General features: G+C 43.8%; 1 protein-coding gene across 1 annotated transcript in view; it reads left to right on the top strand.

The window, feature by feature from the left end:
* The first annotated feature begins 5,793 nt into the window (after positions 1–5,793).
* ATXN10 (ataxin 10) overlaps positions 5,794–14,704 on the top strand; it is a 110,569-nt gene continuing 101,658 nt past the window's right edge. The window contains exons 1-3 of the mRNA XM_086610508.1: positions 5,794–5,927; positions 10,017–10,208; positions 13,822–13,904. Coding sequence (XP_086466634.1) covers positions 5,800–5,927; positions 10,017–10,208; positions 13,822–13,904 — 403 coding nt within the window. The 5' untranslated portion in view covers positions 5,794–5,799. The remainder of the gene's footprint in view (positions 5,928–10,016; positions 10,209–13,821; positions 13,905–14,704) is intronic.

Below are 14,704 nucleotides of genomic sequence, written 5' to 3'. Positions count from 1 at the left end.
GGTGAGGAGCTTTTTGGTTATTTCTCTTCCTTAGGAGAAATATTTATTTTTATTTTTTTGGGAAGATACAATTTTAGAAAGTATTCTTACCACTCCAATAGTATATTTATAAGACAGCTGAAGGAGCCAGGCTTGAGTGCAGGCTTAGCAGATGAATTAAATTCCCCAAGCAGCAGAATCAAGATAATATTTCCAGGTCTGTACACAGAATTTTGGAGGAATTTGCACACAGATGGTAACTGGTGGCTTCCGTAGCCCTGAGAAGGTAAGTTTCCCATGTGCAGCTCTCCGAACATCACGCAAGCCCAGCATGTCAGGTTTAATGTGTACGTGGAGAGTGACTACACACTGCACACACGGGCAGTGAGTCTGCTGGAACTCTCAGTCCTGTGACACTGAGTTATTCCGTGTACCCACAGAAGCCTGGTGAGCTCAGTACAGAGCACAGGAGGGATTTATGTGCACGTACTTAACAGCAACTTTTTGGATGCTCAGCTGTCCAGGCTGCTGAAGTCCAGAAAAACTGTTGCTGCTATCAAAACACAGGAAACGCCAAGATTTTCACATGAGAGATGAGATCCAATTGTATTTGTATGGGAAATCCGCATTATATAGCACAACTTTCAAACTTAGCATTGCTCATGGGACTATTTTCACATGGGAGTCTCGGACTTAAAATAACTCCGGATAGTTGAAAAGGTCAGAAGAGGGGACTAATAACTGCACACCCTCACCTTCGCAGTCCTCCTCAAGAATCCTCCTTTCTCACAAAATCTTAAACAAAATGCTCGCATCTTATTTCAGATATCCTGTCTCTGCAGCATGATCCACTTCTGGACATGCTTTTCTGTAAACTCGCTACTTGCTGTCACGTTCCCCAAACTCATCTTTTCTTCTTTAGTCTCATAATCAGTGTCACTGGCAGCCTGCCCTGTGGAGATAAATGTCCTTCCCTGCTTTCTGTATTACCTGGAGCATCCTTGTCCTTTCCCACAGACATTAAACTGCGGTAACATGGGTTGTTTTTTTTCCCTGCCACAGTGTTAAACTATATTATCAAGTGACACCCCAAAAGAGGAAAAATCAGTGACTTTGTTAAGGTTTAGCTTTATCCAAGTTTGCATTACCTGAGAGTACAGGGAAAACAAAAATGTCATACACAGGGTCTGAGTGAAGTGGGCTGTATCCCACCTTCTCCTCTATAAGTTCATTTTCTATTTTGGCCACGCTCAGCTCCTTAGCCATCCCAATGCACATTTACCCCGTCTTTCGCAAAAATGAGAACGTCACTCCCCACGTGCCAATCTGAGTCCTGATTTAGTGTGTACTGTACAATAACATGTAACAACTCCCCAGGCTTTTTACAGGTTTCCCTGTCTCTGCTATCCGACGGTATTATACATGTAAGGAGATGGAAACACAAATGCAGGCACGCGCAAACTGAAGAGGACATCCATTTCTGTAGTGGTGGGTGCTGTGTGCTGCAGACGAAAGGGATGCTGTTGTGCCTGTCAAACTCTGGGCTTTTAAACAGGCAAGCCCTGTACGTGGTGCTGCTCCTGTGACACAGAAATCAGTACAGATTTTGCCACTGGGTTCCTCCCAGTCCTGGTAATTAAATCCCAAACTCTCTGTCAAACCCTGTAATAGGGAGAATCTCTATCCATGAGAATAAATTTCTAAAGAGAAAGAGGCCTCTCCCTGGCCAAGGTTATTTTGCTTTGCTTGTGCCCTCACAGCATGCGAATTGCCTGACAGGAAGGGAGAGGTTGCTGCGGCAAGAGAGGGAGCCAGTGGAAAGGCAGGCAGAGAAAGGCACTTGTTAGGATCTCCAGAGGACGCCTGGGCAGCTTGCATCCAAGTCCAAGCAGCCCAAGAGGTATTTTCAGGTACAGGATGGGAGAGGCGGCAGCTGGGAAATGTGCGGAAGGTGTGCGGGCAGAGCATATGGGTCGGGATAGGGAAAAGGAGGAGGTGCTAAAATAGCACAAGTTTTTCCTCTGTCCTCGGAGGCAGCTGTTGCCAACGGCAAAGCCAATGACAAGAAGAGAAAGAAAAAAAAAAAAAAAAGACGCCTCCCAGGGTGTTTCCTGGTCGATACTGTTCAAAATAGGAATGATGGAGCAGTGCAGAGGCGATGAGCCAGGGCTGGATGCAGCCCTCACGCTCCCAGGGCTGACACGTACTCTACTCATGTGTAAGACAATCTCTGTGTCCGTTACACACAGAAAACTGCAGGACTATGTAATAGTGTACACATGGCCTCCTTTAACTTAGCAGCAGCCTTCTTACAACTCAGCTGCGTTTCCTGCCATACCAGACCAAAAACTGACGTTAAATTCTACATAATATAAATCAACGGGTACATGAATGAGGAGAAATTCATGTACCATGAAATTCCACAGGTGATGAAGGAACTAGACTTTGGGTACCAGATATCCTAAGCAGCATCTCTCTGATCCAGTAGAGCAGAGCAAGGATTGTGTCCTTCCATAAGCTCATGCAGTTGCCCAACATGATGATGATAACGCTGATTCCAACAAAAACATTCCCTGCAGATGTGGTATAAAAACTTTGTGAAGGGCAGATGACAGTTACAGAATTCTTCATTCATTCAGAATTCTTCATTCATTCTGGAAATTGGACTGCAGCTAACAAATGAGGCGAGAGTATCTGCAGTGACTCTGAGCCTGACAACTGTACAGCAGACAGCATTTCATCCATATTTACCTCTTGGAAGACATCATTCGTTTCTGTGACAAACTGCAAGTACTTAGAACAACTCCTCCAGGGCTTTGCAGGCTTTCTTTCAAGACGGAGGGATTTCTTTCTTATGAAAAATTAAATTTACTTCTGCTATTACATAACAAAGAAGCGACACATACATCTCAACATCAAACGCAACCACTCTTTTATGGCCCCCTGACACACGTGTAACATCATCTGAAGCCAAATAACCTCTTGAGTTGTTGGCTTGGAACTGCAAGAGCTATTCTTTGGATTAAGACAGTCTGCAGCATCCATTTCATATGGATCCTTCATTGCTCTTGAATACCTCCAAAAAACATAAAAGCTGTTTTTTGTTCCACTTCTGCTGGTTAAGAAGATGGTGCTACCTTCTCCCAGATGTGCTCCTCCTCGTCTTAACACAGGTGACATCAGAACTCCTTGGCCAGTTACTGTATTTTGCCTGGTATAAGTGGGAAACTGAGGACCGGCACGAGGGTGCGGTGTGCTCCTCAGCTCAGTGGATCTGCTGTGGGACTCACTGCTCAGCAACAAAGGCTAATCAAAAGCATTTTCCCGAGTGCATCAATCAATTTCACTAGATCCTATTAAATACTAGACCAGAAATAGAAGCTTTGGTCTACAGCTTCAAAGCTCTGTGGCCCAAGTCATATTTAATCTAATACAGGCCCAAAATAAGAGACAGAAAACTAATATTTATGCCGGAAATATAACACGCTGCAGGGTTTGCTTCTTTAGTGTAAAGTAACTTTTTCCAGAGCCTAAATTTTATCTTCTGATGGAAGTTACCTCCAATAAAACAAAGGCAAGGCTAGTATACATCTTTTGATTAAAGCGACCATCTCTGAACATTTGAGACATGAGAGATTCAAAGTCTTTCACCCACTTTGCCTCCTGCAGAGCCAGCGTTTGCTGAAATGGGGGAACTGTCTCCCTCCAGAGTCTCAGCTGTGATGGATCTTTCTCTGCATCCAGCTTCAAACAAGCTTCAAGAGACTGGTCTACCTCTTAATTTGATGCAGAACTCATAAAAATAGGTTCTGCATAATTTCATTTTCAGGTAGAGCAGTCAGATATAGGCAGTTTGTTTCCCTTCTCATAGTTCCCTAAATCTGTGCTAAGAAAAACTACGTTACTTAGATCGTAAGCTCTTTGAGGGGAGAATTTAAGGGATCTGCCTGTGTTCACAGAATCAGGCAGATCAGATGAGATCAAAAGATAGCATCTGTGAGTAATCTGGTTAAAATGACTAAATTCTATAATTGATATCCCTGAGACCCTGTAAAACTCCCTTATGAGAAGCCTATCTCAAAGTATTGCATAGCCTTTTAATAAAGGTGGTTTCGAGTATGTTGTTGAAAATGAATGAAAGCATGGAAAGACCAAAATGAGGAAACCCAAAATGCTGTGGCTGTTTAAGGCAGAAAAAAATTCAAAAGAGATCATACAGCCAGGCAAAACTATTTTTCACAAGGCCCCACAAGTAATAATCAATAATACCAGCTGAGGAGGCATTTGATGAAACAGGCAGCAAATCTAAACAGGATAAAGCTGGCCTGTGGAAACTGTTGGCAGAAGATAACACCAAGATCAGGACTCTGTTAAGATTGCCAGAAAAAGGACTTTCCTGTCCTGCAGTGCTTTTCAACTGTTCTTAAAAAGAAAATACTTATATGTGGATGTGCTGTATGCTGTCCAACCTTGCCCCAGGGTAAGTACAAGTGACCTTTATGTCAGCTGGAGTTGAGCCAAAGCCTGAACAAGGTATTATTCTGAACTAGGGAACTACCCCATCCCAATGTCTCCAACACCTACGGTTTTAGTCTGTATTGTCAGCTATTTGATCTGAAACATTTTACAGTGTAACTCATCAGTACACTACAAGAAAAACCCGTGTACTTAATGGAATAAAAGCTGGTTAATGGTCACCTGAAAACATCAGATGTCATTGAAAAAATCCCTAAAGATAAACATTTATATGGGGTAAACAAAAAAAAAGTTGCTTACAATATTTCTGTTTGACAGAAGGCAGGCAAAATGGCAAGTAAAAGATGATGAAGACTGAGTAAAATTGGACTGCTGGGCACAGTGTCCCTTCCCAAACAGAGCAGGAGAAAATCCAATATACAATTACATATTTGCAGGTAATTTTCGCAGAGTGCGTGTGACTGTTGTTGGATTTTTGTGTGCTCTAGTGCTTCCTTCATGGAAGCTGTGATCTGCTGGTTGCCCAGACAGACTGAATCAGTGGTCAGCAAGAAGGCGCAGAACAATGTTGTTACGTGCTGTAGCCGTTATCTTTTCCAGAGTCATCACTGTCGGGCACAACACACTCGGCCGCAGCCAGGACACTTCTGATGCTTCACTACTTAGTCTCAGGTTTCACTGCAGTTGAAACAAATTACTCATGAACAGGCAAGTCTTAAAAGCAACAGGAGCTGTTAAAAGGAAAAACTGGCATGATTGCAAAGGCTCTTGCCTGGCATCTTAACTTCTGCTTCTTATTTGAGCCAACGTATTTTTGCTGTAGAGCTGTCGAGAGCTGCTTGTTTGTGCATTAAATTCAGTATAATGACCAGGAAGAGGCCTGGAAATGGCACGCACTAATGGACAAACGAATTTGACAGTGGGCTTCAAAAGCCCACCCCACCGGCAACCCAAGACGCGCAAGCCTATTCCTAAAAGAGGGATGGATATATCCTTCGGGTGCGTAGGGGCTGGCTCTGGGATGACAGCGTGGTCCCCTCCGCTCGCCACGGCACCAGGTGCCGCTTACACGGCTTCAGGGACGAGGGGCGGAGGAAGAACCGAACGCCGTCCCCGCGGTTTATTTTTTACGGAGGGAAAGGCACGGTTCGCGCCCCGCGGACCCACAACGGGCTCCCGCCGCCTCACAGGCGGGACGGCCATTTTCCTGCCGGGGCGGCCCGGCCCGGCCCCGCGCCGCGCCGCGCGCACAGCCCGTCCACCAGGGCCGGGCCGCCGCCATTTCCGCGCGGCGGCGCGGCGCGGGGCGGGGCCGGGCCGGGCCGGGCCGCGACGGGGCAGGCGATGGCGGCGGCGGCGGGAGCTCTGCCCGCGGCGGCGGCCAGGCTGGGGCGCGCCATGGCGGCCGCGCCGGCGGCCCGCCTGGAGAGCGTGCGGGCGCTGACGGGTCTGCTCCGGGAGGCGCAGCCCAGGTAGCGGGGAGGAGGGGCTGCCCGCGGCCACGTGGGCCGGGGGAGGGAGCTGCGGCCGCGGGCAGCGGCGGCGGCGGGTCTGGGTGGGCCCTGCGGCGGCGCGCACGCCGGTGCGCGGGCATGGAGGGCTCTGGTGTGCTCCGAGCGCAGTCCTGCCCCTTGGGGTGTCCGTTGGGGCTGCGCTACGAAAGGGGCTCCCAGTGCCCGCAGCGGAGCGGCTGAGTGCCGCCGCTCTCTGCGGTGAAACCTGTTCCTGCCGCAGGTCGTTCGTGTGGGGCCCGGGGATCACCTGTGGGGCCGGGGGCCGGTGGGGGCGGCCTGTCCCTTCTCCCCTCCTTTCCCTTGGGGTCCCGTGGGGAGCGGACAGTCTGCATCCCTGCACCTGCGGCAGGCCCGGGGCTGGTGGGAAGGCTGTGTCTCCCAGTCACAGGTGGCAGCAGCAGGTACGCTCAGGTGGGTTGTAACTGTGGGAGTAGGTGCTGTGGGGTAAAAAGCCAGAGTGAGCCCTGCGAGGTGGCCAGAAACGGGTGAGCTGTGCCCCTGCAAGGCCCTGCTGGGTGACAGCGTTGTGCCCTCGTGAGGACGAGGGCGGTGGTCGTAGGCCTATGCAGCAGGGTGGGCTGCAGCGGCTTTGGTGGGAAGAACCATTGGATGCCCCTTGGTGGCTTTAAGATAGGGAGAGAAAGCGTGAGGTTACTGGAGAAAGCAAGGGGCTGGTGTGGAGTGTTGCTGTTGCAGTAAGGTCGGGGGAGACCTCTGCAGCACTGCATGGCTCTGCAGGCTTTGGCAAAGGTTGGGCGTGCAGAGGTTCAGCTGTGTGACTGGGCTTACAGTAAGGGTTTCTGCTCTTCCTGGAAGGTGGGAGGTGGCATAGGTTGGTGTGAAGCATGTGCTCATCCCTCCTAACACTAGCTGTTTGAAGGTTATAACACATAAGAAAGAAGAAATCAAGCTCTAGCTTAACATAAAATTGTGTTGGTGTTTGGTGTTTTTTTGTTTTGTTTTGTTTTTTAATTCCCAATTTAATTTTAAAATTAATTATTTTTTTTAATTAACCAGTTTGTTAATACTGGTGTTCATGTCAGTTTCTCTAGGAAGAGAGGAGGACCTGTGCAAATTTTGCACATGCATGCTGATGCTTTCTCTGCCTGTTTCTTGCCTTCATCACTGAAACCTCTATTGCTGTTTGACAGAGGAGTAGATGTTCCTCAAAATGGCAGCCAAGTTTTGTGGGTGCAAGTGGGCTGGAAGAGAGACACTGTAATTGCCCTTCCAGAGGACAAGGCTGTAGTGTTACCTTACATGCTATAGGACGTGATGGAATGGATCTGAGAGCAACTTTGGCAATAAATTTGTCAGCTGTGGAGAGTACTGTTGTTGGTGCTGTTGAACCAGAAGACACAACCCAATGGATGTTTGGTATTTGAATTTGTGATATTCAGTGACAATTCTTTGGTTTTTACATAATCGTTCAGTTCTTGTGGAATCAAAATAATTTAAAAATTTGAGTTCTAGTGATCTGTAATTCAGAAGCAAATAAGGCGAGGAAAATAATGCCACTTAGTATTTTACTGAAAACACTCTAAGGTTTTTTTTGCTTTCAGTCTAACAGTAAGAGAAAAGTTGACACAACAGCCCAGTATGTTTGTGATCCAGTAGCTGACTAAAACTTCTGTTCTGCTGCATAGCTCTGTAACAAGAGCAGAAACTCTTTGAGGATAAGAATAACTTCAAGGTGTCTTTTTAATGGCAGAGTCACAAGAATGTGCATAAAAGTACCTACAGCTTTTTTTTTTATTTCTGTTTTACCAATTTCAAATAATTGGATGTTGTGCAGTAGTGCATGTCTTGCACTGACCTCTGGTTTCTGTATTTTGAAGTTGGGTCAGGAAATGACCAGTTTCATGCGATAATCCAACACATGGCATAGCCAAATATAAAGGAAACTGCAGTTGGGCTGAGAGTTTTCCTATTTTAGAATAATTTCAGTGTTTAAAAACTCAGCTGACAAACAGCTAATGGTTCTATATGGCATCTTCACTCAACACAGAAAACACGACTTTTGTATGTTTGGGATGGGGCCTGACTGGGCACTCCTTCACCAGACTGTAGCTCTTCTGACGCTTAGAAAAACTTGGGTCTGGATGCATTTACCATGTGTACTGTGGTGGTATGTCAGCCACTGAATCTTCTTTGGCGTGCATGCCTGTTATGAAGAGGCAGGAGCTGCACCACTTCTTGTAAGTCAAAGGTTCAAGTCCCACGAATGTCTTTTCTTACGTCTTAAAAACAAAACCAAATTCCAAACCTTCTTTCTGGTTATGTAAGCTCCACTGTTTTCTTTATGACTGAGGGCCAGCTCTGCTTTTGGTCTTTGTTGTGCCACTTTGGTATTTTCCCCTCAGTCAGTATTACACCACTGTAAAATGTAGCTGCCTCTTCCCCCTCGCCCCCACAAATAATTCTCATTCATGCCGTGGTGAACAGACCTTAATATTGGATGTGCTGGACTGTCAGTAAGATGTAGGCAAACAAGAAAGTGTCACTATTGGAGCAACAAGAGTGAGAAAAGGCTTAGAAAACATGAGCTGTGAATAAAGGCTGAGAGAATCAGTTTTGTTTATTCTGGGAGAGAGAAGTGGCAGGAGCAGAGACGAGAAACATGATAGTCTTCAGATCGAAGGGTGTTAGAGCTAGGGCACGTAGATGTGATGTCTTGCGGTGGACTTGGTAGTGTTAGGTTAATGGTTGGACTTGGTGATCTTAAGGATCTTTTCCAACCTAAATGATTCTATGGTTTGGTTTATGGACGTGTGATCACTTATGATAAAAAGTAGGTAGAATTTCTAATCGTGCAAATATTTAGACATTTGAGTGAGCAGCAGAACACAGGTAACACTGTATAATCCAGTAACGTTTGATCAAGAAATTTTTAAATTCTCCTTTAGGAAGAGTTTTCTGTGTGAACATATTTTGTTTAATATTACTTTCCATTCCATCTTGCTTTCTTCTGTTCATAGTTTAGGAGGTATTTCTCAACCTTATGTCTCACATCCTAACTTTCCTGTTTGATCTTGAGTACACAAGTCTGTTTAAGATTCAAGGAAGCTGCATCTGGATTTCCCCTTTTTTTTGACTGGTCAGAAGTATTGGGTGAGCAAATTTATTGTGCTTTCCTGTAGCGGTGCCATAGACACTCTTTGGTGTGGCTTCTTTTCACCAGCATGTACTATCAAAACTGAGTTAGCAATGTTTGTAATGTGTTGCCCTCATCTCCTTCCTGAACATAAAATCAGGAGAGAGAGTATAGGAAGAGCTGTAGTTTGGAAACATGGTGCGTATCGGCGTGACAGATCACCTGCAGATGCGTGCGTTGGTCCTGGGGAGTTTGGTGCAGCTATGTGTGCAGCAGCATCAGCTCTCTCATCTGTTCCTGTAGTATCTGTCTGTGTGCTTATTGTTTTGTAGTGTTGTTTTCCTTCGTCTTGATACTCATAAGAAGTGGCTTGATATTTTTTTCTGTGTGAGTAGTTTTCTGCTGAAATAGAGAGAATTGACTCTCTCTCTTGGCTTTGATTGACACACTTCAGAATGATGCTAGTGCAGCTACAGGCGTTCTTCACAGCTCTTTCTCCCTCTGGTGAAATTTGTGGCAGGCTATTTTATAATGGAACTTCTGATACCACCTTCTTCTGAAACATCTATTGCTAATGTCTAAACTGTGTTCATTAATTAAATCAATTCCTGATTCTTAAACGACATGCAGTGTCATGTATAATCATGCTAGCTATATGCATTAGGGAGACTGTCTGTTTGTTTGTTTTTTTAGATTCCAAAGAGCTGTTGGAAAGCTGTAGGAATGTTAAGGCAGTGCAGCTCCCTCACAGCTCCTTTTCTGAAAAGGCCGGTGGGACAATTGTGTGCATATATTTTGCGGTTTCTACTTGAACGACCTTGTATACTAAGGATAGTTACAGATAGATGCAGAAACATCTCTGGGTTTGCAATAAGAAGCATAATTGTCATAATATGATGCTTTTTGATAGCGACTCTTTTTTTTGTTGTTCACTACAAATTTATTTATTTCAGAGAAATGGCAGAAGAAAGTATATTTCGGAATCTCCTGGAAATCCTGCTGAGCGCCTCAAGTGAAATTGAGCAGGCCTACAAGGACTCCTGTGAATTGGCAGATCTAGACACTTGCCTGCTGCTCATAGCAGAGTGTTTCAGATGTCTGAGGAATGCCTGTGTTGAGTGTGCCAAGAATCAAGATGTCATGAGGTATAGTTATGATCCATTGTAACCCATATAAAAATATCACCGTCTGATGTTTGTGTGGTTTTATATAGAGATTCTTATTTTACACTGCTGGGTTAGTCGATTTATTAACTGATGTTTCCTGCTTGATGCAATCACTTGAAATGGAGTATGCAAGGAACAAAAATAGCTGACCTATTTGTAGGTCAGAGTTTGGGGCACTGTTGGATAATTAGAACAAAGTGTTTGTGTCCTTAATATGAGTTGATTGTGCAAACAATATAAGCCTTTTGAAAGTTTGACTGTAGAACTATCCTTTTTTCTCTTTCGTTTGTTTAATTTTTTGGAAAACATAATGAATAAGTAAATAGTCTTTATTATCAGTTAAATTAGTATGTTTTTTAAAGGTACGTTTAGATCTGTCTGGCACCCATGGCAAAGTATAGTGTGTAGAATTTTGCATATCAACCCTGATACATAGACAGGTAAACTGATATTTGTGGATAATAGGTCATTCTGACTCCTTAAGTTATTTAGCCTCCCTTTTTTTTGCCAGCATCGTTCGCAACATTGAGGGGATGCTTGGGCTACAACCAGCTATAGTTACTGAAAACCTGGTAGTCTACCTGCTGTTTTTTAAAAAAAGACAAAACGAAACAACAACAAACATCTCCCACACCAAGAACCCAAAAACAACCAAACAAAAAAAAACCCCAAGGACCTGTTACAAGTTTGTTAGATCAGGAAGAATTGTTGTGGAGTACAATGTTAAAATTTGGTATCTTGGGACTTCTCAAATATGGTTTATTTAACTAAATGTAATTTTGACATGGGGCAGAGTCACAACATAGAATCATAGAATGGTTACGATTGGAAGAGACCTCAAAGATCATCTAGTTCCAACGCCCCTGCCATGGGCAGGGACACCTTCCACTAGATCAGGTTTCTCAAAAGCCTCGTCCAACCTGGCCTTGAACAATTCCAGGGATGGGGCATCTACAGCTTTTCTGGGCAACCTGTTCCAGTGCCTCACCACCCTCTGAGTGAAAAATTTCTTTCTTATATCCAATCTAAATCTGCCCTCTTTCAGTTTAAAGCCATTGCCCCTTGTCCTATCACTACACACCCTTGTAAAAAGTCCCTCTCCAGCTTTCCTGTAGGCCCCCTTTAGGTACTGGAAGGCTGCAATAAGATCACCCTGGAGCCTTCTCTTCTCCAGGCTGAACAGCCCGATCTCTCAGCCTGTCTTCATAGCAGAGGTGCTCCAGCCCTCGGATCATCTTTGTAGCCCTCCTCTGGACCTTTTCCAGCAGCTCCATGTCCTTCTTGTGCTGGGGACTCCAGAGCTGAGGGCAGTATTCCAGGTGGGGTCTCATGAGAGCAGAGTAGAGGGGCAGAATCACCTCCCTCGACGTGCTGGCCACGCTCCTTTTGATGCAGCCCAGGATGTGGTTGGCTTTCTGGGCTGCCAGTGCACATTGCCAGCTCATGTTGAGCTTACATGTGTGCTGGTGCAGAATTTTGTTAATGCCACAAAAGTTGCAGGACTTAGAAGGCATTAGTTTTAGAATAACGTGAATCTAAGTTCAGGCTCTTACGTTTTAGTTCTTGGCAGTGCCAGTCTGGGTTCCTGGTTGTAACTTATTGTAGCTCCATAATTACTCATGTTAACGAAACGGGGAACAGAGTCGCATGGCTGATGGGTGGTAGGATTGCCCTTTTCAGTAGCATGACAAATACAACCTGGTTATGGATATCTGAATTCCATTAGAAAGCGAAAACTTAATTTTTGCTTTCTAATGGAATTCAGATACCCAGCCTGCTTCTTAACAAAGATGTGCTCTGCACTGGTTATACCTGTGCTACATACTTGCCCTCATTAGGCAGTTAGCATAGCCTTGCTCGTTTAGGAAGCTGGGTGCTGATAACTGTCCTGTCCTTTAGACTGCAGGAGAGGGAAGGCCTGTGTGCATGGAACGTTCTGACCATGTCTGTAACAGGGAAGGACTCGGTGGGTCACTCATTAGATGCTGTTCTGGCTTTGTAGCAGTGTAACAATTTATTGTCCTTTTAATACCATGCTGGCTGCTTTGAGCCAGCTGTATATGAGCCATATGTTTGTGTTGATTTTAAACAGTTGCAAATGCATAACATCTTTAGGATTTCAGTGTCCTGAGCGATCAAGAGTTGTGAATGAAAGTTGGAATGTGCCTTTGATACTGGTTTCAAGTGCGCAATGTTTGGATATTCCAAAATACCCTCCGATACTACAGATTGTTTGATCAAAATCAAGACTGGTTGTTTCTAGGAAAGAATGCAAAGATTGTTAACACATGGGTTGTGTAACAGCTTTGAAACTATAGGGGAATATGAAGCTTTGTTCCTTACAGGGCCAGTTTTTCTTCTTTGTGTGCTGTGAAGAAATTTGAGGCCTGAATGAACGTGAAATGTTTTGGTTTTAATAGAGTGTGTGTATACCAGTGTACATGTGTGTATTACGTATTTATAAATGTGTCTTTGGCTTCTCTTCTGTGTTAGAACTTAATGAAGAAGAACGTATGTTTGTATAGCAAACAACTGCAGAATACAGTTATTCAGCATTCATATGTGATGATATGATGTTTTTCAAGTAACTCATGAATAGATGTGGAGGTTTGATAGAGATGGTGTTGCCGTGTTCTGAAGTTTCAGCGACTCTTATATATCTTGGCCAATCTCTTCTCAAAAAGCTTGACTACCAAAGGACAAACAAGTTAAAAGCTGAAAACTTAATCTGTTTATACTGTATTCTTTGATTTCCGTTTTTTATTCCTGTTGCATGCACATCCTGGTATATATGTTGTCTACCTCCAGGATTGCTGATCTTTGGCTGTGGAATTATTTTGGTGTTTGATTCCAAATGACTTCACTTCACTGGTTATCTTTGCTATCACCATGTTTTTCTGTGTCTGGAAGTGTTCAAGGTCAAGCTGGATGGGGCTTTCAGCTACCTGGTCTAGTGGAAGATGTCCTTGCCCATGGCAGGGCTATTGGACTAGGCGATATTTGAAGGTCCTTTCCAACCCAAACCATTCTGAGATTCTACCTAGGATTCCTTCTCACTGAAGAACAGATAAATGGTTGCTTGAGCTTCCCTTTTGTATGTTTCCCTTTGAACTGACTCTGTTGTTCGTTTGATGGCCCTGACAAATCACTTTGTTGGTATTTAAAAGCCTCAAAGTTTACTACTAAGTAACATACGTTGACACTTTCCCTGAATGCTTGAACTTCAAACAAAGCAGAGTTTTTACACAAATAAAGCTGTTTAAAATGCAAGAATAACCTGCTATTTTTTAGGATGTGATTTAGAAGGATACCAAAAAGAGAGGAAAGGATATTTAGCTCTGAAGGTACTGTGTCCAAAATTGGTAATATGCAGGCTAATGCTTAAGTAAACCTGTTCCTTTTGCTTCTGGTGGTAGTAGTGTGGCTTCTGATAGTCAGGCACAGTTAAGTAGGATAAATTTCTTTTTATTTCAGAGTTTCTGAAAATACGAAAAACTTGCTGTTAACTTCAGTGAAAAGCCTTTTCACTTTATTTGAGTGTATTTCGTATCAAGTGGGTTTTTTTATTTTTTTTTTCTCCATGTTATAATAGGAACTTGGATCTCATCTCTACATCTGTCCGTTTGATCAAATTGCTTCATGGAATACAAGTCAAAGACGACTTGTTATTGACAGGTAAGGCTGTGGATTTTGTTAAATATATAGCCTGCACTACGTGTTTTTTTTTTTTATCTGGGGAGTCTTGTGGTGGTATGATGTTGCCTTACTGAGGCCTTTTTTTCATAAATAAGCTCAATTGTTTCTTTAATTGGAGTTAAGAATTGAGAGGCCTTCTCTTATGCTACTTGAAAAAGATCTCAGCCCCAAGTCTAGTCCAATCGTATTTTCCCTCAACTGTTCCCTGTAGATTGTTAAAGGAAAGATATGTGGAAAATTCTTTAAATTAACCAGGATATTTGAATTGCAAAAAGGAAAAGTTCCTGTAATACCTCCATTTAAAATATGTTCTGCTGTTTTACTGTCATTTTATTTGATCTGTGAACATCTGCGAAATGAAGAAGTTCTTCTTTTTGATTTTGATGACACTTGAAATAATTTGTCTGATTTCAGGAATCAAATATTGACTGTGACTTTTTAAAAATTATTTTATAATTTTCATTTCTGTACTGTGGTTGCTGGCCAGTCAGCGTAATATCTGCCAAGAACTAAGTACTGATTTGAGTAGTGTTCACATTTCCTTAATGGATAAGTTTTTTCTTTTCATTCAGCGAAGAGAAAATCTGACATAGTATCCTTCCTCCTTCATGGCAGTTATTGCTACCAATTTCTATCAGAATCATTTCACTGGATACTAAGCCATTTTCAGTAATTCCCTTCACAATCTGTGTTTCCCTGTGTGTGCATGTGGAGCTTGACACAGGGCATTGGACCCCAATCTTTGCTGTCTGTGGTTGCAGAGAGCAGGGAACATTTGG

Source organism: Tauraco erythrolophus, chromosome 4 (genome assembly GCF_009769465.1).
Source record: "Tauraco erythrolophus isolate bTauEry1 chromosome 4, bTauEry1.pri, whole genome shotgun sequence".
NCBI lineage: Eukaryota > Metazoa > Chordata > Aves > Musophagiformes > Musophagidae > Tauraco > Tauraco erythrolophus.
This window is presented reverse-complemented; position numbering and strand designations above follow the sequence as displayed.